Raw genomic sequence first — 25,664 nt, forward strand, 5'->3', positions numbered from 1 at the left:
GCTGCTATGAGTTAACAGAGTAAGTTAGTTAAGTTAGTTACATACAGTATATTGACAACCAATTCTCATGGCACTCCCATGACTCCTGCAGGCCCAGTTGGTTAAGGACAGACACTCTTTGGTCCGTATGGGGAGTCTATACTCAGATGAGGAGGAGGAGGTGGTGGAGGCTCCTCCAGAGAAGGTTCAGATGACATGGACAAAAGAAAGGTGTGAGGCCGAGAGGAGGAACAGGAACAACGCACCTGAGAATTTCAGGGAACTCATGAGCCTCAAACCGTGAGTCGAATGCTAAAACTTTCACCTTATTTCTCCCTTTGTTTGTCTCAAAAAGTTTCTTATCAGCACAGACCCACTTTACTCTGTCTCTCCTTCTTGCTGCAACCCAGGGATCAGTCCAACGTGCGGCGAATGCATACAGCTGTGAAGCTGAACGAGGTAATAGTCAACAGGTCCCACGATGCTCGATTAGTGCTGCTCAACATGCCCGGGCCACCACGAAATGCAGACGGCGATGAGAACTGTATCCTTTGCCAATATGATAAAAGAATAAGGCGTCTTGCATAATTTGTAGAAGATTGTGGACCACAATTCACATGTGTATAGGCTATTGTTTGCTTGGCTGTACTTCCTTAACTGTTTCCTCAGATATGGAGTTCCTGGAGGTGTTGACTGAAGGCCTGGAAAGAGTGCTGCTGGTGAGAGGTGGAGGTCGGGAGGTCATCACTATTTACTCATGACCAATTAGGAGCTGCTACACAGAGGCCTCAGCCTCATCACACTACATTCCCCTTCTGAACGCAAAGCAGCACCCACTCTGCTGCCAGAAAGCAGCACCCACTCTGCTGCAGCACCCAGTCTGCTGCCAGACATTATCAATTTGACACTTTTTCTGAAGTATGGACTTTTGAGTACAAAAGAGGTTTATTCTATTCTTGTAGAATATTGAGACACCTTGGTGTACATATCTATCCAATATGTTCACAGCTTTGCCATTATTTACAAATGAAAGCTGTTATTTTTCTCCCTCAGAAAATCAATATTTGTGTAAGACTGTCAAACACAAAGTGTAGGTTAGTGTTTTCTAATTTATATGTAAGAAGTACCTCTTCGTATGTGAAAATAAACCTATATTTGATGATTTGGCAGAGAGCACAATCCAGGATAGTACGCATGTTTTTATAACAGTTTTAATAGTATATCAGATTTTTATTCTATAGCAGCCTTTTGATTATTTTGGAAGCACATCTCTATTTATTTATTTATTTTTTCAACACTTCCCCATTGAGGTAAAAGAAAATGTTACTGTAGATAATAAACATAATTCTTGACGTTGGCTGTGCTGTATTGGTGGCACAGAATGGAGTTTGTAAATGTGGATACCAGAGATCATAAGCAAGTTTTTAAAAAGAGTTATAATTTATCATTTTTGGACAGATATTTGTGCTCTTGATTAGAGAAAAAAATGTATGAGTGATCTTTGGGCTGTTACATTTGTACTTTTTCTGCCGACCTAAAAAGCTTATCTGCACACAAAAAAGATGGCTAAATGTAAAGTTGTAATCCTTAAGATTTTCATGAAATCAAACCCATTTTATACTATTTATAGTCTGCATTTTTCTGCAGTAGCCAGTCAGTGTATTCACAAATACCCACCTGTGTGGTAGTTTTCCTTACTCACAGTGGAGTTCATCATTCCCAACCTGATTTCAAATTGCCTACTAGCTAGCTGCTTATGGATTGTTGCCCGTAGTATTAAAAACCACACTTGCTGGTACCATAGTAACCATGGGTGTTGTCCAATCAACTAGGACTGAAATCTGAGGGATTACCACCTTACGAAAAAATCCTGTTCTCAGATAACATCTTGTGTTTTTAAGGTCTTTTCCTAGGAAGTTCAGTTTGATAAATAAGTAAAAACTGTTTCTTTTATGAGGACTCAATGGGCTGTACAAGCCAAGGGTGTTTATATGTAAGGAATAACTAGGATTGCAGTTATTAAAAACTAAAGACGCAATGGTAAGAACACTCCTGGTCTTCACTTTAAATCATAGAGAAAAAGCATAGGTTGGAGTAGATCATCCCACATTTTCTCTCTCCAGCAATCCATATTATGTTTTAGCAAATTCAGCTTTTGGCACAGCACTTTTTCATTGGAAACTTTATGTTGGCAGTATTTTAGTGACACTGAGTATTCATTTTAAGGGCGATTACACTATTTTGTCACAGTTGTGTGGTTATCTGAAAATCATGCACATGGTGTAAATGTTAAAACATCAAAATGAGCTCACCACAACAAATTCCTATCAGCTATGTTGCCAATGCAGTATTGACTCTGATTCCTAACAAGGCGGGTTTTCTAACTTAAATACCTGGTTTTAATTATTTCTTCGTGCAATGAAAAAAGCAAGGGCAATTGTCTGCTTGGCCAAATAGCTCAAAATAAAACACACACACACATGTTTTATATTCTTCCATAATATCTTATTATGCTGTACGATCAAATAAAAAGGAACATTTGTTTATTAACTACTCCCCCTGTACTACTCTGTTGAAGACATTCACACAATACTATCACAGCAATAAATAATTTGTGTGATATTTATATTATGATTATGCAACATTGTACACTTATCTGCACCTTAACTGGACTGTTTTCCTTCACTCTCACTAGTGCACTAACCTCCCTTACAGCCGTCACAGTAATAGAAGTCCCTGCTAGATTAATAATAATAATTTAAAAAAAAATACCTTCACAAGCAAAAAACAAACTGCAAACATTCCAGAATGAATGATAAAGTGCCTTTTAGAAGACTGGTAATCTGTATATTTAATATGTATATATAGGTTATCTTTACAGACCTGTGAAGTGCTCGGCTGACCTACAGACGGCTACAGCAAAACTCATTAAGCTCTCCTAATTTATCATAAAAATTAGGCTCTTTAAAAAAGAAGGTGCAGCTGACCTGAATTTTTAAAATATTCATTCAATCAGAAATACGCTGGAAGGCAGCAGAACTATAGCCAGGATTAGGAGACCTGGTGGTCCAGAGGAGGGACCCTGGTCAGAGGGCAGCCCTCTTGGGTCAGGAGGTCTAAGGACCAGCCTGCAGGGGTTCTGGACTTCCTCCATGGGGATCTGGACCTCACTGGGCGGGATTGAATTTAACTCATTACGGACCTAGGGGAAACATAGTGCGAGAGGAGAGTGTGGTGATATATGAGATGCTTTTGAACTAATCTGTGTTATGGCCACATAATTTTGAATAAAGGTGGTTTATTTCCAGACAGAAATGCCTTTTTAATTAGGAAAAAAATATATATATACATACATATACAGTCCAATATTTGATACATATCCTTTACTTACTTATCCTTCTCTACAGCTAAAATGATCCTTTGGCCATTACAGGGACTGCACATTTAAAATATAAAATATATAAATCTTCCAGCCCACCTGCTCCACCTCCTCGAACACTCGCAGGAAGTTCCTTCGAAGGACATCAGCCAACTCGCCCTCAGTCCAGTTCCTGTGCAGGAGTTCCTGGATCAGGGCAGGATACTTTGACACATCCTCTAAACCCTTAGGAAAGCTGATAACAGAAGAGCACAAATATATATTATGCAAAAAAAGACATCACTAAATCTGGACAGTTTTGGTGTTATGTAATGAATCATTTATCATTATAAATAAGATTCTTTTAGTATGAAGGGAACAAAACAGATTCGATGTCCACCATTCTGCAGCAAATCTACTGCAGCAGCCCTTTCTTTATGCCTGTTAGCAGTACAAAGTCATTGATTTTTACCATTTTCAGTCTGTTGACAGCTGAGACAGCCAAATTGTTGAAATCATGACAGGCTAACAAAAGCCCAAAATTGATCTTTTTCAAAAACAACCTCTGAAATATGTTGTCTAGAGAGTGCCAGAGAGTGTGCCCAGCTGGTACTGGAGCTTCATTTGGTTTCTGTCTGTGTATATGTAAGTTGTGTCTCTTAAAATTATCATCCATCCTAATCATAGATACCTACAAGCACTAAAGCAACTACAGCACCATAGATTCACTGTTTGCAAACTGTATGTCCATTTGCCTTTGACTTAGTGCTTCTAGTTATCTGTATGTTGTGTTTGCAATAATAAGAATATTTCTTACCTCACAGCACCTTCAAAGTCCCCTCCGATTCCTAACCACTCAGCTCCAATCACTTTCTTAATGTGGTCAAAATGGTCTGTAAAATCCATGTGGAATAAGAGATATAAGCAATATAAACTCCAGATTTACATGACCAAAAAAGACTCCAAATGAATGCCTCACCAGCCACATGGGAGATGTTGGCCTCATCCCTGCAGGAAATGAATTTGCTGTGGAGATTCACCATGATCAACCCTCGCTTTTTTTTCTGAAACACAACACACGTGTCATTGACATGAACAGAAAAAAGGCATACATAGAGAAGCATAAATGACTAAAATAAGCTGCGTATAAATGCATTTTATAGACACAGACAAACAACATTTCTGTCTCATTTAGATTTGTTAGTTGTGATGGCAGATGTGATAAACAAGTTTTGACTTGTTAATACCCCATAACTCTGTGCTAGAGTAAGCGCTCCAGCCTGCTTTGCTGTACACACATAGAACATTTTATGAAATAATGAGAGACATGCCTGTACATGATGGGGCTGGAGTCAGGCTGAGGTAATATAGTAGAAATATATCTATATGGATCTATTTTATATAGTATATTTCATATAAGATATATACATATCCCTGCAGTTAATTGTTATTAATCCTCATCATTCTCTAACTTGCTGCACCATCAGGCTGATATACTGTACACCTCTAATATACATGAACAAGCAAATTAAAAACCAGTGGATTTCGAGATGTTTTTTAGGATGGGTATACATCAGCCAATGTGCTGATATGGTGCCAGGCAGAGACCAAGTATTTGGATAGGAGGAAGCAGGATTTCAGAAAACTGTGCTTTGACTCTTTGCACACACTCAATGAATGTTGAAATAAACATTTAGAAAGATATGCAGTACACTGAGCTTGGGTATTTTTATTGCATAGAAAGCACTTGAGGCAATATACTACTCCTGTCCACAGATTATATCAGTATTTATCAAATAAAACCAGGTGTAATTACAACTTTTAACACATATTACTGGTAGATGGAATCAAAATCAGCAGAGAGAAGCTGATAAAATCATTGTAACCTGAGATGGGACTACATTTCTTGTAATGCTGGATAAATGATAAAAAAAGAATGTGGTAAGGGAAATTGCCCAACTATTGCAAGCAAAGTACAGCCTATATAAACAGACATTCTAGACATTCTAAACTCAAGTGGGAAAAATGAAGAGAATAATAGGTTAGTACTAACAACTGAGGATGAATTAGAACACAAACAAATGGTGGTTTAAAGAGATATTCAGAAAAGGATGGGGATGGGGGGCATCACAAGTATTGATACTGTTGGTAGTAAACTGATACTTGGCTTTAAAAAAGATTTCATAGATACATTGAGGTTTGATACCTTGATCATCAACGTTGTAATGACCACACTTACAGTAAACAAGCAGTTTGCTGGCAGTCTCACCCACAACACCAAATATCTAGATTGACTAAAGACTGGTAGGAAGTGCACTTTGCAGCTTTGGCTCATAAAATTCTTGTAATGTCTCATTTTAAGTTCATACATTATGCTGGAGGAAAACCACCTACGATTAGTGGTTTCTACCAGTTGTTCATTGTGTGAATCATCATTTTGTCATTTAATGCTGGGAACCCTGTATCACACAGTAAACTGAGTGTTAACCAGGTGTGGTAACCAGATCTCAATTTTGGACCAACGTGTTACACAGGACTCTCCACCACTATCAGCAAAACACCAACAGCAGCTGTTCTGGCAGGATGTGGTGGCCCAGTACCTTACTAAGACACTTAGTGTTGTTTTTTCTTTTATCACCCAGCTGTATAAAAAACTAAAATATACAACGTGGAGTTGATGTCCTGTAGTTCTTCCTTCATCCAGTTTTTCATTATCAGGAACTATATGTGTGAGCAGACTAGTTTATATAGATGGTTAGACTAGAGAAGAAACTAATGGGAGGAAAACATGGTTGTTGAAATTATGAAATAAAGTCAGCATTGAGACGTTAACTTCATTTTTTTGACTGTGCAAATACTCCCTGAGGATTTGGAATTAATTATACAGACTGTTATTGGCAAAAATAGAGTAATTTGTTTAATGGTGTAAGTCTGTCAGTAAGTGTTTTATCCCTTTTGATAAACTAAAATCTGACAAAGAAAACACATTACATGTTCTTTGTCAGAGGTATAAATAAAAATTATAATTGAAATAAATTAATCACTGACTTGACTGATAAGCTGGTCATTTACTAACTAAGCAGGCAATTAATCACTCTGTAAATTGGTTTTCTCACCAGCTCGAGCAGCAGCCAGTCAGGTACGTTACGGCCATGGTTACAGATGGAGTAAGAGGATGAGTGGCTAAAAATAACAGGAGCCTTGGAATGGTTCAGCACAGCCAAGGATGTCTCCCAAGAAGTGTGGGAGAGGTCCACTATCATTCCCAGTCTGTTCATCTCCTCCACCACAGCCTGAAAAACCATTTAAGCAGCCATTCACAATATCATGGGAAGGAAGGAAATCAATTCAGCTGAGAAACAGGGGACTGTTACACATACACGCAAACACTCGCTCAGATAGCAATCGAGGAAGTCCTACGTGCTGCTGTTGAGAGGGCCAACTGAATAGGAAGCGCAATATAAACATGTTTGTCATTTCAAAATAAGCTATTATATTGTTTATAACCAACATTGCTCTAATGAGCAAATTTAAGGACTTGCAAGTTCATGTGGGTTACAGCAGCTCCTCTGTAAACAGCCCCATGTCAAGAGAACATCTAGAATGCACAGCATCAACCAACTTTAATAATGACAAAGTCCAGTTTCTTCTGCACAGTGGATTACTATTGTGTCTACAGGCCTAAAAATGACTATATCCTCAATACTCTGACTTACTACTTACAATGTACCGCTATTACACTACTACAACAACCACAACAACTTCTGCTACTGCTACCATTAATAAAAATAAGATTGAAAGTAATAGCAATATAAATATTTCCTCATTTGTTGGCCAAAACATAACAATATATGTACACTCAATAATTAAATCAAATGAACTTTGAGGGGCTTCTTAAAATGCATTGCGTCATTAACTACAATTTGAAAAAACAAACAAACAAGCAAATGTTTGAATTTTATCATCATTAACTGTCATATTTGTAAAATGGTTTCTCATTTTAAATAAAATTACTCATCTAATACTTCCCCCCCAAAAAAAGCAATTTAAAATCTACAATATGCTGACATACCATTTTGTGGAATGTGATAAATGAAACTTTTCTGTTTTGATATCACTGAAAATTAAACTTACCTTCCCAAAGTGTGTCAGGCTGTTATTCTGTCTTTGATAGACACTATAAAGTTTTGAGGATGATTCAGCCCTGCAATTAAAAAAGAGAACACTGTCAAAACCTCAACTCATGAAAATCTTATGCATCAAAAAATGTAAAATATCTAAATATTGTGGTGTTTGTTGCATCTGAATGGGGTTGCTGTGTTTTTCACCTGGCTGGGGCACATTCAGCTACATGTAATGCCAACTTCTAGATAAAGTACAAATAAAGATTCATTTGCATAGAAGGAAGACAAATGTAAACATGTTTGACCTTTTCCATTCAGTCAGCCCAGTAAATAAACCTCTTCTAGATTAAATATGGTTCAGTATCCCATTCACCCTCTTTAAAGTTGCTCTCTATCATTGAAATCACCTGGCTGCTGCTTGCTATTTAATTTATCTTGAATATGGCATCAAAAGTTTCAGTGGTAAAGACACAGCTCTATCCAGGGTTTGAGTCAACAAACAATGTGGGAGAAAATACTGACAAAATTTGAAAAAAAAAAAGAAAAAGAAAGAAAGAACGCAAAAGCAAAAGAGGGTATTATTTAGTGCCCTATAGTATTCTACTTAAAATATAACGTCCAGAATGATGATGATCTTAATTACCAGGGTGTATTGCAGGTATGTGTGAGAGCCATGGAGCGGACTCCAAGTTGGTAAAACATCCGCAGGGCTGGCAGGCTGCTGTCAATGGAATGCCCCCCCTCAATACTTATTAGACATGCTATCTTCTTGGAATTCTTCAGTTCTGCAGTCACAGATGCACATTATCAGTCACTTTTGTGTTTTTGTACAAATCTAGCTTGTTATTCCGTTTTAAGGTGTACTATACCCTGGGCAGATGTGACCAGCTCAAACTCCTGGTACTTGGTGCACATGCGTCTGATCACATCTATCTGTTCCAGGGTCAGCCTCACAGCATCCTTCTCCTGGGCCCCACACATCACATAGACTGCAAACATCTGACAAAGGGAGAGGAGAAATCACAAGAGTAAAAGAGATAGATTTGAGTTACTGCCATTTGAGTTACTGGGCTCCTCTTTGGTCTAATCCACACTCTTGAAGAGACTGGCAACAGAATAAAAAGACAAAATATGAAGGGCAGTACCTGCGCCTGTACATGGCCAGCTTGGAGACGTGTGATGTCTGTGGCCAGTTTGCTGACATCATGAAGATCAATCTGACTCAGGCGATTGTTGTGATGTATCCTCAGCTGGAGAGCAAGGTCGTTATGACTAACAGATGGAGAGAGCGGGTGTGAGGAGAGTGAGATGGATGGGATGGAGAAGCACTTCAATCTAATTTAATCTGCTTATATTTGCATGATGTGTAGGCAAGACATTAAACATCCTTTACCCATCAATAAGAGGATATGTGGTCATCAAGTGATGGGCTCTATCTCTCTCAGAGAATCCAGAAATAAGATAACACAGAGAGGAGAGTATCAACAAATGCCTGAGGGACTGCAGGGAAAAGTTGCTTGAAGCACTTGTAACAGCTTTCCTACAGGACATATTCTGAAGAGAGAAAATACAGATATCTGATAACAGAAGAACAGACGCACACTTACAAGGACACACACAATATCACAGTGACAGTTAGAGATAATACATGGTAGCATCATTATAAATTTAAGGCTTCATATTTCAATGTATATTCTAAGTCCTACTTGGAATACATAATACTATCATTCTGATGAGTTTAAAATGATAGGATTGTGTATGATCATTATTAACTGGAAGAGAAACACAGAGAAGGAGGGCAATTTGTAATTTTTAAAATGCCCAGTAAAACCCTGATGCATCCTCTTCTCCAATACAAGCTTGTATCTATATAACAGCAGGAAACAGTTTACTTAAAAAAAAAAAAAAAAAACTAATCAGACTTACCAGACTGGTCTGTTGAAATGATACCTTTTGAACACTTTGAAGAACAACTGCACACAAGCGGCACGAACTTTCCAGCTCTACGCCCTAGACAAATGTAGAGCAAACCTATACAAAACTGGCAGCTGTGACTCGTGCTGCATTCGAGTTGGGTCTGACAAATGTTAATACGTATACCTTCAGATCTCTTGGTTACTAATAATAGTATTAGAATGACAGCGGCAGTTACCGTGTCTTGGAGGTTCCAGTGTAGATGGACTTTATCGTCTGTCATGCCTCTCCATATATGTCCCCTCCTCACTTTCAAAGCCTGACAGTTTATGTTACTGTGAGTATTACTAAGGATGATTACAGGTCAGATAAACAAATGGCTCAACAAATACAATAGCACCAGAGAAATCAGTCGACACTTTCATAGGCTTCGTACTTGCCACGTGCAGTTTTATTTATGACCTTATTTAACTGTGTTGCCCCTTTTCGGAATTAGGAACTTACGAGGAGCACTTGAAAGCACCGTTAAGACCGTTCAGGATTTGATGTCGCCATCTGCTGGCTAAAGCGCTACCTTGAAAGGCTATAAGCATAGTTGATTCGAATGTTATCAGCGTTTTTTATGTTTGCACCGGCAATTACTTTCGAGTTACTCGGCCGCCATGTTTGTGCTATGTAAAATAATTGATTCATAAAAAGAAACGGCTTGGTTGACCACAGCTTTACTCGTCAACACTCGCCCCCGCCGATTTCCAGACTGCATCTCAAGGTTTGTAAATGTGTAAGTCAAAAGAAAATGATAAGCGCGCTAAACGTTTTATGTTCTAAATGTAATGTTGTATATATATATATATATATATATATATATATATATATATATATAAAACTTCAACTTAACCCTTGCCCACAAGCTAACTGTTAGGTCACTTCCTGCTACCATCTTTCTTTGTCCCGAGCGTTGGAAGTTTGAGACAAGTTAAAACTCTTCAGCCCCCCTTTTTTTGTACATAGCTTTCACATATTTTTGTGAAAGCTGAATTGAACAAGTTTGTCGTCGAAACAGTAAGTGTTGTCAAAGTTTGGCCTTATAGGTTTAACATTTCTGCGGATTGGAGCACATCAGTAGGCTTTTTCATAGCAGACATTTTGATTTGTTAGAATGGGAAAAACACAGGTGAAACTGACAACATTAATGATGGCTTTGTGCAATTGAAGCGTTCCTGTAAGCCATGACAGTGATGGTATTGTGCGCCAACAGGGACAATACCATCAGCCTGAAACTAAAACATCTACATGGAATTCAGCCATCATTAATTTGATTATTTACACCTGTGACGTGAATAATGTCCTCACTGAAAAAGGCTAATGTATGTAAAAATTATGAAAAGCTACAGAAGAGGACTGACAACAGAAAGCACGGAGTCAGACTTTAATATTTTGTTATCAAAACAACACAACTTTTCAACTAATAAGTGATGTTTTGGCCTCAATCCAGCTTCAGCTTTGAATGGTATGGTCTTCCTAATTACAGTACATGTTAAGAGAGCTGCGGTTTTTATTTTTGCAAGGTGCAAGCAAAGTGCAAAGATAGGCCCCTAATGATCACAAGCTCAGTCTACTACAGTAAATACAACATAAAAAATGTTCTTCCAGGGAGCTGGTGGTGTGTATCTGCTTCAAGAGAAGCTTGGAGTTTGGAATACAGAACGGGGCAGGAACAAGTTCTTAAGGTAAGAGTATATATATATATATATATATATATATATATATATTATATATATTTTTTTTAGTCACCAGATATTGATTATTTTTAATCCCCTAAAATGCTATCCATGGCGTGATCTGCTAATAAATTGTCCCATTAGGCTGTGATAAACAGCTACACATTTACAAATTGCTGTATGTGGAAGTGTGGAAGAAGAGAGTAGTGCCAGGACTTGTGAATGCATTAGCTGTTAATGTGTTCATGATAATAGAGGTGTTTTTTTTTTTCCTTGGTTTGAACTTTGGTTTGCGTCAGAGAGAGGAAAGCTTTAGCCTGTGGTGTGTAGATATAGTGTGTTCCATGAGTGCACAATAGAACTTTTGGACTTTTAGAATTGAATGTGATTTAAAACAAGAATGGCAAACATGTGGCCTGTAGTATATTAGTTCCCCATGTACGAATAAAGGCATGCCAGTCATTACATTTCTTGCTCCAGTATTTTGGAATAAATGTCTGCAGACTGTTTGCCTCGCATGCCTCATAGTTAGCATCCTCACTATGATATAAAAGAGAACATTATGTGGGCAAGACAACCTAATTTCATTACTAACTGATATCTGTTGACTCATACAAGCTGCCATTCCAAATACATGAGGTGTATCCGGTATGAATTTTTGATATGTGGTAGTCAGTTATTGCTGCCCCAAACCTTGAGTCTTTCTATGTCTGTTCAAGAGGAGTAGATAATTTCAGGCATCACTCACCTAGAGCAATACCTTGGTCAGATTACTTTGCTTTGCCTTGGCAAGAATCATTTCTGGAAAGATGCATCTGATATGGTGAACTGCAGCAGAATGCAGCAGTCCAGACCACAGAATACAGCATCTGCTTTCAGATTCTTTCAAACTTGTAATGTCCTTGTGCTTAATGAATCCAGGGTGAATTGTGCAAATGTGAATGAGTCTGGTGTTGATGGGGAGCATCAGGGTGCCACAAATGAATTTCAATTAATTTCAGTGGGAAGATGTGAAGCCTGATTCTGTGGTCCACCCACTGAGATTTGGCCTTGTAGTCTGTAATGAGGAGAGTGATTCGGCTCTGATTGGAGCACCCTACTGCTTCAATGGAGTAATCACAACTGTGTTGATATTACTCTACCAATCCTCCCACTGTGCGGAGTGGACCCCCAGCTGACACTGTTTGAATTCAAATTAACCAAATCATTTAGTCATATTGCCGACCTTGGCGTGGAGTGTGACTGGCAATACAAGAGATAAAAACCTCTCACGTTAAACTGAGTTTTAACAGTTTGATGAGGGAGCTTGAGCCAAATTCTTGTTATTAGTGTAGTAGCTGTCTGCTGTACTTTAAAAAAAAAAATGTGATGGAACGCATTGGTGCAGGGGTTAGGTCACTCTCTGGTAAAGCACTTCAGAAAATTGATTTTGTAAATGATATTTTCCTTTAAAACCCCAAGTGAAATAGCGTGGAGATGGCTTCACAGAGAAGCACTTTGAATGACCCTGAGAAAAAAAAAGGACAACTCAATTAGGAAATGCCACTGGTCTCAGGTGTTGTTTTTTTTTTTTTTTTGCCACAGGTACCAGTATTATACACCGTGGAACCTTTCAATTGTGCTGCTTTTTTTGAATAATAGTTTTCAAAACTGCATTTTGGACTGCAGAATTATATGTCAAGAGTAACCCCTCTGAGCATCTCCTGAAATTGTGCTCGCCATCATAGTTAAAATAATAAACATGCAGTTGAGCGTATAGAACAGTCACACTTTGGTTAGGTGTAGGCACAAAAACTAGGTAGAGATCATTGTGTGAGTTACTTCATTAAGGTTACAGGACATTCAGGTTCAGTTTTTAAATGCAGTTACGGTTGTGGAGCAGTCATGGTTAAAAGAAACAGCGATGACTGTTGGTTTGAAATGGGAAAGGAGCAGCTGTCTCCTGTATGAACATCTGGTATTTGTTGATCCATTGATCCATCCTCCTCCTAACTATCTGTATTCTACGTCACCTGACTTCCTCCTTTGGTCCTGTCATACTTATAGTATCTAACAATAATTATCGCTTAACAATAAAACGTAACTACAGATGTAATCAACAGCTTGCATGATGACCTATGTGCTTGCTTTTTTTCAGGACAGTCTCCTGTCACTGCTCTTGGCTACAGTAGCTAGTGTCATGTTTTAGTTAACTGAATGAATCATTTTTAAATGTTTAATCCAACCCTCTCCTGCTGCTCATCCAGGTCCAGGTTGTATTGATTTCATCAGTTATATGTTAGGAATTATTGTTATAGCAGCAGGTATTTAAAAGGTCTTAAAACAGCTAACTTGAATGTGAACCCAGTGGAAACCTTATATCATAGCCAGACTAATGTGTATCAAAGAAAAATAATTGAAAATGATGTAACTTCTAAATCCTAAAAACAAACACTGTCAGCCAAACAACTGCAATAACTTGTGTTTGTAATTGTGAATTTATCAGGGAAGAAAAACTGTTTAGTTGAGGCACTTTTAATAGCTGTATCCTTCAAAGCTGTTGAACAGTCAGGAAAAGGCTGTTGAGCTCCTTGCTGTTTCAAGTGTGAGATGCTTAAGAAAACTACTGTGCCTTCTTTTCAATGATTATATTGATCACACTGGAAAGGGGGATCCAATTACAGAGATAACACCTAGAGGCAGAAGTTGTTCATCACTCTCAGTGCAGAGCAGGTGACTGAGGAATGTTAATATGCAACCCAGGAGCACTATGCATAACATTTGGGATGTTGTCACTTCTGAACACATCCAGGACTACAGCTTTCCCCATATTCTCCTTATTGTGCATGTGCATATTTTTCAAGAGGGGTCAGAGGGCAAAAGCTGGCTGAGGGGTTTATTCATTTCCAGCTCACCATTATTGTGTTTATCTTTCCCTCAAGACAGAAATGTCCCACCTTAACCTTTTACTGGGCATTACTGAAGCAGAACAAAGCTAATTTTTGCTGGGGCAGACATGTAGGCATCGGTTGTCTTTCTATCCTTGCTTTATTTTGCAAATGACAGTCACTAACCATAGCCTTTCCTGTTTCTCACCAGCGCCATTTACTAGAGACTGTACTGTGTATATCACTAGGAGTGCTTTGCATAATATAGGCAACCTGCTTTATACCTCAAATTCTTTAAGCTAATTGAGTCTAAGGTTCTCTCATAATTTGTGTGTGTGTGTGTGTGTGTGTGTGTGTGTGTTGGTGGGGTGGGGGATAAAACCTATTGAATGCAGTCTTTTCACTTGTAGTCAAAAGAGGAGAAGAAGCAACATTTCAACATGCTGGCACTGAAATAGGCATAACACAATCTTAAAAATAGGATGGCCCAGAGCTTCTACTTTATTTGTTGTAAATTCTGTTATATTTTTTTATACATGATATTAAGTTTGTCAGATAATGGTGGTCTGTCCTGTGACCAAGTGGCTTGGTTGTGTAAATATTATAAATGCACAGGGCCATAAATGTCTGTCCAATATACCCATGATTGCAACCTTGAGCAAGGATTTATCTTTTTCTGTAGTTGACTTTGAACCCATTTGTCCACCAGAGGGCAGCAACAGTCAGAACAAACCCTTGTTAGTTTTCCTCACCTTTGTAAGCCCAACCCTTCAAATAAGAAAATTAATCAAATACCTACATAACGCACAGAACTGACAGATACATGCATGTGACCAAATCCAAAAATGAATGCATAAATAATCTAAAGAGCTTAAGATAGAAATCCTTAAAGCAAATATCATTTTGCCCCAGTTTCCTATTAAATTCTAACAGCACAATGCTACTGTCACAAACTCTAAAATTTCCATATTAGTATTAAGTGAATCATAGGTAATGCTTTTTTGAAAAACAGTCTTTATTTAGTGTAAATACAATGTACCTTCATTTTCTATCAGGGCTTCTCAAAGAATGCTAAAGACATTTTGGTCCCTGAACTTCTCATTTCTTTTGCCCTGGATTCTGGCAGCCTTGTAGTCAGTGTTCATTATCTGCTCTTACAGCTTTGACTTCAGCACAGCAATTACATCCTCAGCTGCGCTGATTAATCCAACATGGAGGCATTTCACAAAATGGTTTTGAAAAGACATTTCCAGACACTTACCAGGGAGTAGCTGTGGCATGGCTTGTTTATGCAGATAGACCACAGCCAGTCATATTGCAATAAGATGTTTTCAATGGCTGCTTAAGTGTTCTCTTAACCTCTAGTGTACACTGTGCAGGAAACAATAGACTGTATGGAAAGAGATTAATTTAATCTGTTTTATTCTGACATAGAATGGAGGTCTGCCTGATGTCATTTTGGGTAATGTACATTTCTCTATTGTTGAACATATTCCCTCTACGACCATTCATTAATATGTCTCCACTGCTCTCTGCTTAACTGCTTAACCTTCCATTCTCTCCTGGCAATCACATAATCAATCACTGTCCCATTACTTGACAGGGCAGACAAAGAGAGTGTATGAGTGAGAAAAACCTTTTGGCCTGTCTCAACAAGCAAGAGGAATGTCGACTTCAGAGGCTAACACAGGCAGAAAACATAGGCCCAGTAAATATTCAATTTAAAGGATTCCCAGATAAGGCGAGTTGAAAAATTGAGGCAGCACCCATTCTTCTAGATAAGAGAAGACGGAGCCATCTGGAGGCTGGGAGATAGCGAACTCCCACGCCATCCCAGAGACCTCACTCTCATCTGCTGCAGCAGCAGAGAAGGGAAAATAGAGTGCCAACACTTTCATTATGTTAACTTCAAAATGAATTTATTCACATTCAGTGCATGCAGTTATTGGCTTTGGTAAACAGAAGGTTACGGTCCCGTCCACCATGATAGATAGCTATGAGCGGTCAGTCTTAACATGATGTTTCCCCTTATCAGTGATTTAATAGCTTAAGAACACTTTAGTTAGATATTCCTAAAAATTTTATAAGAAAAAAGTAATTCCCTTGCATTACCATTTTGAAGTAATCATTAAAAAAAAAAAAAACAATTATGTTTTTAAACAAACTCATTCATTCTACAGTTAGTGGCAGTTACCCCAATAAAAACAACTGAATTCTCTCTAACATACTCAGTTTGGGGAAAAACATCACTCATCACTACTATAGTTGCACCTAAAAAATTCATGCCTGACCCAAATAATCTTAAATATGTCCACGTCGTACTTTGACTTGTAAATCTTGTATATCTTGTATACATACATCTTCAAGATTGAAGATAGGGTAATTTAAGTGGTACTAAAAGCAGCTTTACCAGTTTTCTTTTAGTCTGTTTCATAGAGGGAGAAGGTTTTTTTAAACATGGTATGCACTCACTTTGAACACACTATGTGAGTATATAGTATTGTGTTAACCAAATTCAAATAGTGTATTTTAGGCCAAGGCCTGTATCTCCTCCAAATCCACCTTGACTGCATCTTTGAAAACAAACGTTATTCGTGAAATGGACTCTCAGCTTTTGAATAACCTTGTCCACATTCTTATAATGCACTTTGTTGACTCCTCCAACATACTATTTCGTGCCAGCCACATTGGATTTAGCTCCAGGATAATGCTTTTGTCAGTATGTTTTATCTGTTCTCTCACTCAGGTACGCTATGCCGTTATCCCTAATTACCCCCACTGCATTTTACACTTGGCCCAGAATTCTTAATGCTTGATAACAGATACAGGTCGATTTGAAATTTACTTATAGCTGCATTATCTTTTTGACCTGCATCACAGACTGACTGTCCCATAGGCTCTTGGGTGAAAGCTGTTAACTCTCTGATAACAACGACCTGAAGTGATAACCTTCCAGCAGTCTCGAGGACACACAGTTTGCTACATGTGTGCTGTATTGCAGTCACAGCATTTCTCATTCAACCTTGGGTGCTCTGCTGTGCTCTGATTCATTTAATGGGATTGAGAGGGAGGTTAATCACAATGTCTGCCATACACTGGTAAAGTGCTGGCTGACCACTATATGAAATATTACGATTTATATTTCTTTAAAAGACAAATTTGTACAGAAATGCCATAGAAGTGAATGCTCTTTTTTTTCTCTCTATTTTAAGTTGTAATAGAATTGTCCCCCCAGTTAGGAGTCACTTTGATTAATTTACTTTAGGAGGCCGATATCTGCTTTTGCAGATTTTCATTAAGATCAACAGTTAAAGCTTCAGACAAGGTTCCACTTGTCTATGTTATTATCCCCAGAAGACATGGTTGATTAAGTGGAAAAACTTCTTAAGTATTTGGATAAATTAATTCTCAGGAAGGTTTTTGTTTGTCTTGTTTAGTACAACTTTTCAGGAAATATATGTAGAATCTTTAATCCCTAAAATTCAATACGTACGTTTCTAGCTGTTTGTTTTTTTTTTTTGTTTTTTTTTTTTCCTGCTACTGTGCATTCTGCTCGGAGTTGGATTTTGATCCAATTGCCATACGTTTCTGCAGCATGCAGTTAAGCTTCAGCAGTTACTCAGAGGTACCTTTTTTGCAGCTAAAATGGTATCTAAATGTTGTGAAAATGCAGAGGGGCAATGCATAAAAAATGTCAGCTGGAGAAAGTCTGCTGCTATTTCATTTATTATGTCAGTCAAGTACAAGTGCGTAGATTTGCTGTGAAAACTTGGCTCTTTTTAGACCACGTTGTTCAGCATATTATTTTGCTTGAGAAGTGGTAAAAGTATATAGCGGAAGGGTAGACTGCACTATACAATAGATATGGTGGGTGGGTAGGCCTATAGGCTGAAAGGGGAAGGAGTGTAACACGTTGCCTTGGTTTCATATTTTGCAGGAACAGTGCGGTGTGAGCTCTGTCAAGCTTAGTTTTAATCCTTTTCTCCACTGTGTTGTGTGATGTTATGTTGTTATCTTAATGATAATCTGTGCTTGTATTTCTGCCCTAGGCATTTCTGTCAGGCTGGGTTGGTTTAGGAGCTGTGCCTTATCATCAGCTTTGTCATTAAATCAGCTTTTTCTACAGACAAATTTCACTGCCGTTATCCTTATCAAAAGATCAGCACACTGTGATTTTCTGTTCAATCAGAGCTTTGCAAATTCAATGATGTGTGAATAAGACAGATGAAATACAAAACAAAATTTCCATCGGGTGGAAAAAAAACAATTTATTCAATATTGTTTTCATGAGTTAATAATCAGACAAATAAAATTGCTATGTTTTGCATTTGTCATATCATCAATGGCTTTTAAGCTGTTCTTGGATCTACCTTGTGTATTTTTAAAGACTACACTTAAGAGCATGGAGGAATAGAGATGATTGTAACATGATGCTAATAAATAATTTTGTCCACAGGCTGTAGATACTTTACTGCAACCAGGAATCTGGAACCTGTGCAATTCATGGCTTTTTCTTTTCTTGATGTGAAATGGGATTTAAATCTGTTAAAGATTTTATACCACAGTAACACACATCATCACAGTTTTGTGGATGTGAGAGACCGTGTTGGACGTGCCGCAAAGCACATCCCTTAAATGCTATATGTACAGAGGCAAGCTTTTAGGTCCCAGTCAAACTGACCTCTGGAGGCTGGAATTGGTACTCAGTTCTTCTGAGAAAGCACTGTTCTGTCTGAGTGAGTGTTCTGATTGTCTCAGCATTGTGCTTGAGTGGAGGGCAGTGCCAAATGAACTCCTCTGATTCAATCCTCTCCACTGTTTGACACCGGTTCAGCCAGTCATTGAGGAGGGAGGACTGAGACTCCTTCCCCCAAACACACTCTCTTACAGTGAGTGAAACTGCTGTATGGCAAAGGTCCAAGAGGTCTCTTGCAGGCTGTCTGTGAGGCAGATTCGACACCTTCTTTCTCCTCCCACAGCGCACAGAGAGTCTCTGGAGGTTGATAGCCTGGTTCCTGGGGATCCAGTGGGTCTTTGGAAAGAAGGATGCTGATGGAGGGCACAGTCCTGTGCACCGTCATCTCAGATGTCCCGCCTTCAGTACTCTCCCAAACCTCTTTGACCACCTTGTACTGGAGTTTAGTCAGCTGGTGCAGAGAGCCCACTTTTCGTTTCATGATCTCAGCGCAGGTAATGGTCTTTGTGACTGCACGGCCTGACCCAGTGAAGACCACCTGCCTCAGTCCACCACCACTTACACCTCCCCCACTTACACCCTTCTCTCCTTGCATCCGTGCCATGGCAAATCCCATTAAGTTGCGGATCTTACTTCCCTCCTTCACGCGCATCTCCAGCACCCCAGAGGCTAGTCCTGGAAAGGGACAGGGGCTGTCCTCCTCAGTTCGGCAGACTTTCTTGAACCCTTCCTGCCCTAGTTTAAGTGCAGGGGGAGGGAGTGGTAGTGATGCTGGCTTCAGCGGGCTGGAAACATTGACCACTGCTGGCTGGCCAGCATTGCTGTAAGTTTGAGCCTGGTAGACAGGGCAGGTCCCTGGGGTTATCCCATTCTCCATTTGGATCGGTTTGTTCATCTCAAGTCCTGGGTGGGGCCTAACAGCGTCTCTGATGAGGTACTGGTTCTGGCCAGTGACCACTCCACCTCCTGTGAACATTTCTCCTGTCCTCAGTGCTCTACTGCAGCGTTAGTCCAGACACACACTTGGAAACAGCTCAACATCATTTTCTTATGTGGCGCTTTTCTCTCCCTCCAGTCAACAGCTGTAAAGTTTCAAGACTTCATATAAGAAATATTACCCGCTCCCCAAGAGCACTATCAATGAAGTCTTTAATGCTCCCTCTCAGAAAGAGCTGGAGAAATAAGATAAACGCCTGGCTTGTGAATTAAGAGTACTGTCGGGACCATTCAAGATGTTCTTTAAAGAGCATCTCAGTTTCATACCACAAATGACTATTTGGAAAGTGCTCTGGAGACAGATAGAAATAATAAAAAAATACTAAGCTAAATTATCCTCTTTCCTTCATTTGTATGTATTTCATATGGCGCTTTTAACCTTAATAGCTGCAAAAGATATGGAGTACTTTGTTGATTTTTCTGTAACAAAACTTTTCTACAGAGAAACTAAAAGCTCAAATTAAGACTCCACCTTTTTCTTAGCGATCCAGTCCAGCGTTGTTGATTTTGATCTGCTGTTCATGACGTTTTCAACTCAAAATTGACCTCTTGGATTGTCCAGCTGTTAAGGTCCACCTCCTGTTTTGGACTCCTGGATGTTTTACTCCAGCTTGAGTGGGTCTGCATCTTCTCTCCTTGTGCTCATCTTGGCATCCACTGAAGTTGAGGTCAGGATTGCATGGAGGTCTGCACCTGGGGTGTCCTCCCTAGAGCTCTGTCTTGTCTCCAGTGATGCTCTGGGAAGTCTGTTCTGTTCCCCACAAAGAGACATAAGGGACAGGAGCTGCCTCACAAATGCTCACAGGAGGAGTGTCTGTGTGGTTGAGGGGGAGCATGAGGGAAAGGGGAGACAGCCCTCTTAAAGGCACAGGTCTTTTCATCTTTTAGACGAACACCCTCCCCTCCACAACTGAAGCCTGCCATCTGAGGAAAAAAAGGAGGGTATGGCTACTGTGTCCCTTTAAAACCTAGAACGCAGATCCCCGGCAACTTTGTCAATCTCTTTAGAGGACGTTCCAGTGTTCAATGTACATGACTGATTAAACCTGAGTTCTGAAATAGAGACTCAGTCAACCTTTAAAAATGCATTTTCAGCTACGAAACAATGAATTAAATTAGCTCTGTTATAATTGAAAACATCCTTCAAAGAGCCACTGAAAGTCAGCAGCATTAAATTGCACTGTACTTAGCCTTTATCCTATTAGATGTTTGTGACCATTACAATTTACATAATGCAGCATTAATAGCTTCATTGTTGAGGCAATCAAGTGGTTCGGCAAGAATGCCTGTCTCTTAACGCTTGGATTGTTATATTGTTACAAGGCTGGAGAGCCCTTGTGGATCAAGGACACAAGGACCACAAAAAGCATAGAAGCATGACTTTCATGTTCAAGGTGCTGTATTAATAGTGACTGTCTTCATTAGACTGGCGTATCTTTGCAGGTGAGGAGATGGGGCTGACAGGTGGAGTAATAAGCATCTTAATGGGCTTTCCATCACCAGTGGAGGGCGCTGGCTTGCTCCCTTCTGTACCGAGTCAGGCCCAGACAGCTGTAGCATCGCCCTGTTCAGCCCAGTCTCCTGGCCGACAGGTGGATTTGTTTTTGTGTGTGACTGACAGATGGGAGAATAGGTAAAGACAGCCCACTGAGGCTGAACCTATGAGGCCAACAGAGAGAGGCAGACAAGTCCTAACTACTCTCCGCTCGGTATATCCCATGGTGCACAGTAGTACACAGACAGTATAAATTCACTGTGGCTCAGCCCAGTCCTTACTGTGAGGTTAATTCACAGTGGCATGTGTATTATATTGGATCCCTATGGTAATCAAGGAAAAATGAGGAAACCCCCTCAACTCCCAACTCCAACGGGTAAAGTGTAAACTGGATTTGAATGTCTTTTATTAGCAGAGTTTGAATGGGAATCGTCATTGAAGAATCAATAGACTGATTAGATCCATGGAATGACTCATTTTTTTCACTTTTCTTTTTTCCCCCCACCCATGTATTGGGTGGGAAAGCTATTTATCTCAGGAACCATTCCAGACACTGCAGGAGACATAGTAACAAACATCTTTCTTTTTCTTGCCTTTTTTGTAAGCTAAAAAGAAGACGGGAGAGAGGGAAGACAGGGGGAGGAGGGGAGGGTCTGTAGCGCTCAACACCAAAGTGATCATTCTGTTGTTTGGGAGAAATTACCCTCATCAGTCATACAGAGATGCACAGCTGCCTAAGGGGATCTGGTAATGTTACTGCATAATAAACTGTGTTTGTGTGTGTGCACATGTTTGTGTGTTCAGAGTCAGAGCGAGACGAAGCAAGGAAGAAATGCAAGAGGGCAGGGGGTAAAAGAAGTCTGATTTAACCACAGAGAAGTTAAAATTGATGATAAAAGCAGCCCTGTAATCATACCTCCTTACTACATGATGTTGACACATCATTTATTGCCTCTCAGTTTAACTTTAGGAACCTGTTTGCTGGTGTGAATGTGATAGATTAAGCAATACAGCTTCTGAGCAAAAATGCACTGTTCTGAGAAAGTGTCTTCAGACACATCTTCACAACGTTTTGTGTCTCTATCAAAGACAACACTGTTCTCCAGATGGCTAAATAAAACCATCAGGGCTTTGCAGAAGTGCCGTGTATTGACTTTTTTGAGCGGAGCTTTTTTCTTTTAAGTGGCTTCATTTAATGATGGGTAGAGGCGGCGGTGCTCATGCTTGGTCACTCACCCCTTCACACCTCCTCCACAGAGTTGGCCTCTGCTCCCGTAGCTCTCTAAGCACTTACTCCTCACTTTATCTGACCTTGGCTGGCATCTGTGACAGTCTAGGCATTCTCTCCTGCATGCTTACTTCCCCTTCCTCGTTCAGCAACCACCCTCAGCTTTCTCTCATGCCCACCATAATTTAAGTAAAGAAAAACCATTTATTCCCAAAGACTGTGACAAATAGTAGTGGTTGTGTCTTGCTCCTCTCCCTCTTTGCTATGTACTTCAGATGTCTGAAGTGGTTGCTGTTATGAATTGTAGGGCTGTCCCTTTGTTGTTTGTTGCAGCAGTCTAGTTGCAGAGGGGCTTGTTGTGCCGTTGTCAGGGCTGCACATAAGCACGGTGCCTCACTGTGACAGCCGGTCGCTCACTTTACGTTAACCGCAAGTGTTTTCACGGTCATCAACCAATGGTGGCCTGGAGGCTGTCATTTCGCTCCGTGTGGAGCTCGCCCGCGGCTTGGTTCTGCCCCACAAATTCACAGCCGGCCTTGGTGGGGGGACAGAGCAACACACACACATGCATATGCACACATTTACAGACACACACACGCCCACTGGTTGGGTACACGCACACACAAAAAACTATATGCTCAGCATAAGGCAGGCTGTTGGAGCAATTACAGAAACATGGCAGAACACGATGAAGCAGGCCCTACTTTCAGAAGGGAAATAGAGTGAGCAGAGGAAAAATGATGACGCCATTAATAACAGGGAGGCTCAGAGGCTCACGGGGAGGTGGGGGTGGATGACCCTCTGTGTGATTTCCCTGTGACAGCACTTTGAGGTGCAAATGGTTGTGTTTGTATTAGATTTTTGGACGTTTAAATGGGCATGTTTGCCTCAAAGGCTATATATATATATATATATATATACATATATATATATATATATAAAAAACCATGGTGGTGTAATATACCAAATGATGCGTGAAGAGATGTTTTCCTGTCACTCATGCTTCCATTATTTTTGGTAAATGACAGGTCAAACCTCCTTATTCTCTCTTCTTGCATCTCTGTCTCAAGCTGTTCTTACACATCTCTTCTCCTCCAGCCGCGGCTTTCCCCTCGGCACTGCAATGCAGATATGTCTCGCACAGTGGCAGGAAACTTTGAAGAAGCTTGTGAAATAGGAACATGAGAGAAAGGACTGAAGGGCATGAAAGAGATGGAACCGAAGGTAGAAGAGGACAGAACTGGGGAGAATATATGCAATACTACTAGAAGTGATAAAAAGTTTCTGCACTTGGGAACCCCAAGCATTAGAATGTGTAAAAGCTGAAGCATATGGTAGACCACAAAAAAACAAAAAACAGACGCGGCAACTCTTGATTTATGAGACCTGTCAATGGAAGTGATGTCTTTAGCTTCATCAACAAAACAGCTTTACAAAGCTATCACACCACCTAACAAATGTTGATGATGATGATGATGCTTCTGAAGTACCACAATCATATGAAAAGGTGGCATTTTTTGGTTCAACATTAAATTGAATTGGGCAGAGCAGAACCCTGTTGATCTGTTTTTAGGTGTATTATTGCACGCAGTTTGATTAACAGCACTGTCTCTAATTTAAATTGGCAGCAGCAGTTGATAATAGCATTTGTGTTTGGTGCTTCTGTTTTGTCTGGCCTCAGGCTAAAAGTTAATGGACTTTACAGAAAAATTTTGATCAATTCTATCAGGAATTAATTGGCCATGTTGAAACAAATGCAAAAAGTAAATGAATGCCTCAGAGAAAGTGTTTGCTAATACTGTAGCTTTCAACTGGGCAATATAATGCTAATTATTGCATATTCGTAGACGAGCTAACAGACATGGGTCATGGCTACAAGAATGGCATATTTGAATAGTAAGCATCAACATCCAAGACGTTAAATAGACAGAGCTGATGTTGATGGCGATGCCATGTGTTTGATGCTCAGCAATTACAGTTTTCTTGGATAAGTCTCTACAGGCTTTGCACTCCTGGATTTGGGCAGTTTATCCCATTCTTCCAGGCAGGTCCTCTTAGTTGCTGTCAGATTTTACGTAAAGCGCCTGTCAACCGCCATCTCAAGTCTCCCCACAGATTTGCTTTGGGGTTTAAAGCAAGTAAGTGATTCTGGAGAAAGATTCTTGATATTTGAACAGCCAAACATACAGCCCTCCTTTCAGTGCTACTTCAGAAGCTCCACCCCCAAATTTATTGATGCCGGTTGCCAAGGTAACGACACCTACAACTGGGCTAGCTGACCAAAAGAGAAATATGGTGGAAACGAGCGTCTGCTGCCTGAGGGTAAATTAGTATCAATAAGGAGAAGCAGTTTTTATTGCTATGGAAGTACAGGTGGAATATTTTTCTCTGCAGTAGTGTAGAAAGTTTGATAATAAACCTGTCAGTATTGAAGTAGGTGTTGAAGCCAAATACTTCTAGGTTGAAGAGTAGTGTAGCTTATGTATCCGTAATATTATTGTTAACAGTAACTTATTCTGTACTGTCAGTGGTACCTTGGAACAATGTTGCAAATTCTAAAAGAACAAGGAAGGAACATGGCAGGGTTATATCTCTGATGTTATTTAGATTTAGTTCTTACTGTGGTGTAATTCCATAGAGGAGCACTTAGGCAGGATTAGTAACAGTAGGGTGATATCTCCAATGTTATTTACATTTCATTACTATCATGGTGTAGTTGGCAGAAGCAGAGGAGGAGGTAGAGGTTGAAGTGCAACCAGTCCCTGCAGCCTATCCATGAGCATTAACTGTTACTGATTCTCTGGAATAGTGTTTTGTGGCTCAGTCTTAGCCACTTTGTTTGTTTACCCCGTTTACAGAGCCAGGGCTTTTTTTCAGCACACACAGAGAATGGACAGCCAGCAGACAGTGAGGACGTATTCAGTTAATTTGACAAAAAGTTTATTGGATTTGAATCACTGACTCTACCTTAAAGTCTTTGGCTGTGCCACTCAAGGACAGTCAGAAACTTGTCCTGAGGCCACACCAGCTCTGTCTTGGCTGAATGCTTCAGGTCAGTGTGTGGTGAAAGGTGATCTGACACTCCAGGCTCAGGTCATGTGCACTCTGGAGGAGGGTTTCTTCAAGGTTCTCCCTGTATTTGACTGCATTCATCCCTCCCTCAGTTCTAACAGTCTCCGTGTCCCTAGAAACACACCCAGAGCATAATGCCGCCACCACTATCCTTCACCGCAGGGATGGTATTAGTGAGGTGATGGGCAGTGCTTGCTATTTGCCAGACATAGTG

At 39.9% G+C, this 25,664-nt stretch overlaps 3 protein-coding genes and 1 long non-coding RNA gene across 4 annotated transcripts in view; 2 read left to right on the plus strand and 2 right to left on the minus strand.

The window, feature by feature from the left end:
* Positions 1-2,532, plus strand: part of slc12a4 (solute carrier family 12 member 4) — a 20,768-nt gene extending 18,236 nt beyond the window's left edge. Inside the window, exons 22-24 of the mRNA XM_018666866.2 lie at positions 92-279; positions 390-523; positions 649-2,532. Coding sequence (XP_018522382.1) covers positions 92-279; positions 390-523; positions 649-740 — 414 coding nt within the window. The 3' untranslated portion in view covers positions 741-2,532. The remainder of the gene's footprint in view (positions 1-91; positions 280-389; positions 524-648) is intronic.
* Positions 2,463-9,775, minus strand: dpep2 (dipeptidase 2). Its single transcript, XM_018666867.2, has 12 exons — positions 9,614-9,775; positions 9,388-9,471; positions 8,855-9,015; positions 8,607-8,733; positions 8,331-8,460; positions 8,105-8,246; positions 7,472-7,541; positions 6,454-6,630; positions 4,317-4,401; positions 4,155-4,230; positions 3,458-3,593; positions 2,463-3,181 (listed from the first exon to the last, which is right to left on the minus strand). Exons 1-12 carry the CDS (start codon positions 9,656-9,658, stop codon positions 2,984-2,986), a joined length of 1,431 nt encoding a protein of 476 aa, XP_018522383.1. The 5' UTR covers positions 9,659-9,775; the 3' UTR covers positions 2,463-2,983.
* A 223-nt stretch (positions 9,776-9,998) lies between these two features.
* LOC108876968 (uncharacterized) overlaps positions 9,999-25,664 on the plus strand; it is a 79,368-nt gene continuing 63,702 nt past the window's right edge. The window contains exons 1-2 of the long non-coding RNA XR_001960056.2: positions 9,999-10,144; positions 11,029-11,105. This is a non-coding gene — a long non-coding RNA (uncharacterized LOC108876968). The remainder of the gene's footprint in view (positions 10,145-11,028; positions 11,106-25,664) is intronic.
* Positions 18,212-20,446, minus strand: LOC108876967 (uncharacterized). The gene has a single exon (XM_051076975.1). The coding sequence runs from the start codon at positions 19,633-19,635 to the stop codon at positions 18,802-18,804; it is 834 nt and encodes a 277-aa protein (XP_050932932.1). The 5' UTR covers positions 19,636-20,446; the 3' UTR covers positions 18,212-18,801.

Source organism: Lates calcarifer, linkage group LG2 (genome assembly GCF_001640805.2).
Source record: "Lates calcarifer isolate ASB-BC8 linkage group LG2, TLL_Latcal_v3, whole genome shotgun sequence".
NCBI lineage: Eukaryota > Metazoa > Chordata > Actinopteri > Centropomidae > Lates > Lates calcarifer.

Bases quoted from the DNA above. Each gene is read 5' to 3' on its own strand.
- dpep2 (XM_018666867.2), bottom strand. From the start codon at position 9,658: ATGACAGACGATAAAGTCCATCTACACTGGAACCTCCAAGACACG. The intron at 8,247-8,330 runs GTATAGTACACC...CTGTGACTGCAG, and splicing joins GCTGGTCACATCTGCCCAGG to AACTGAAGAATTCCAAGAAG. The intron at 6,631-7,471 runs GTAAGTTTAATT...ATGGTTTTTCAG, and splicing joins GCCTGACACACTTTGGGAAG to GCTGTGGTGGAGGAGATGAA.
- LOC108876967 (XM_051076975.1), bottom strand. From the start codon at position 19,635: ATGTTCACAGGAGGTGGAGTGGTCACTGGCCAGAACCAGTACCTCATC.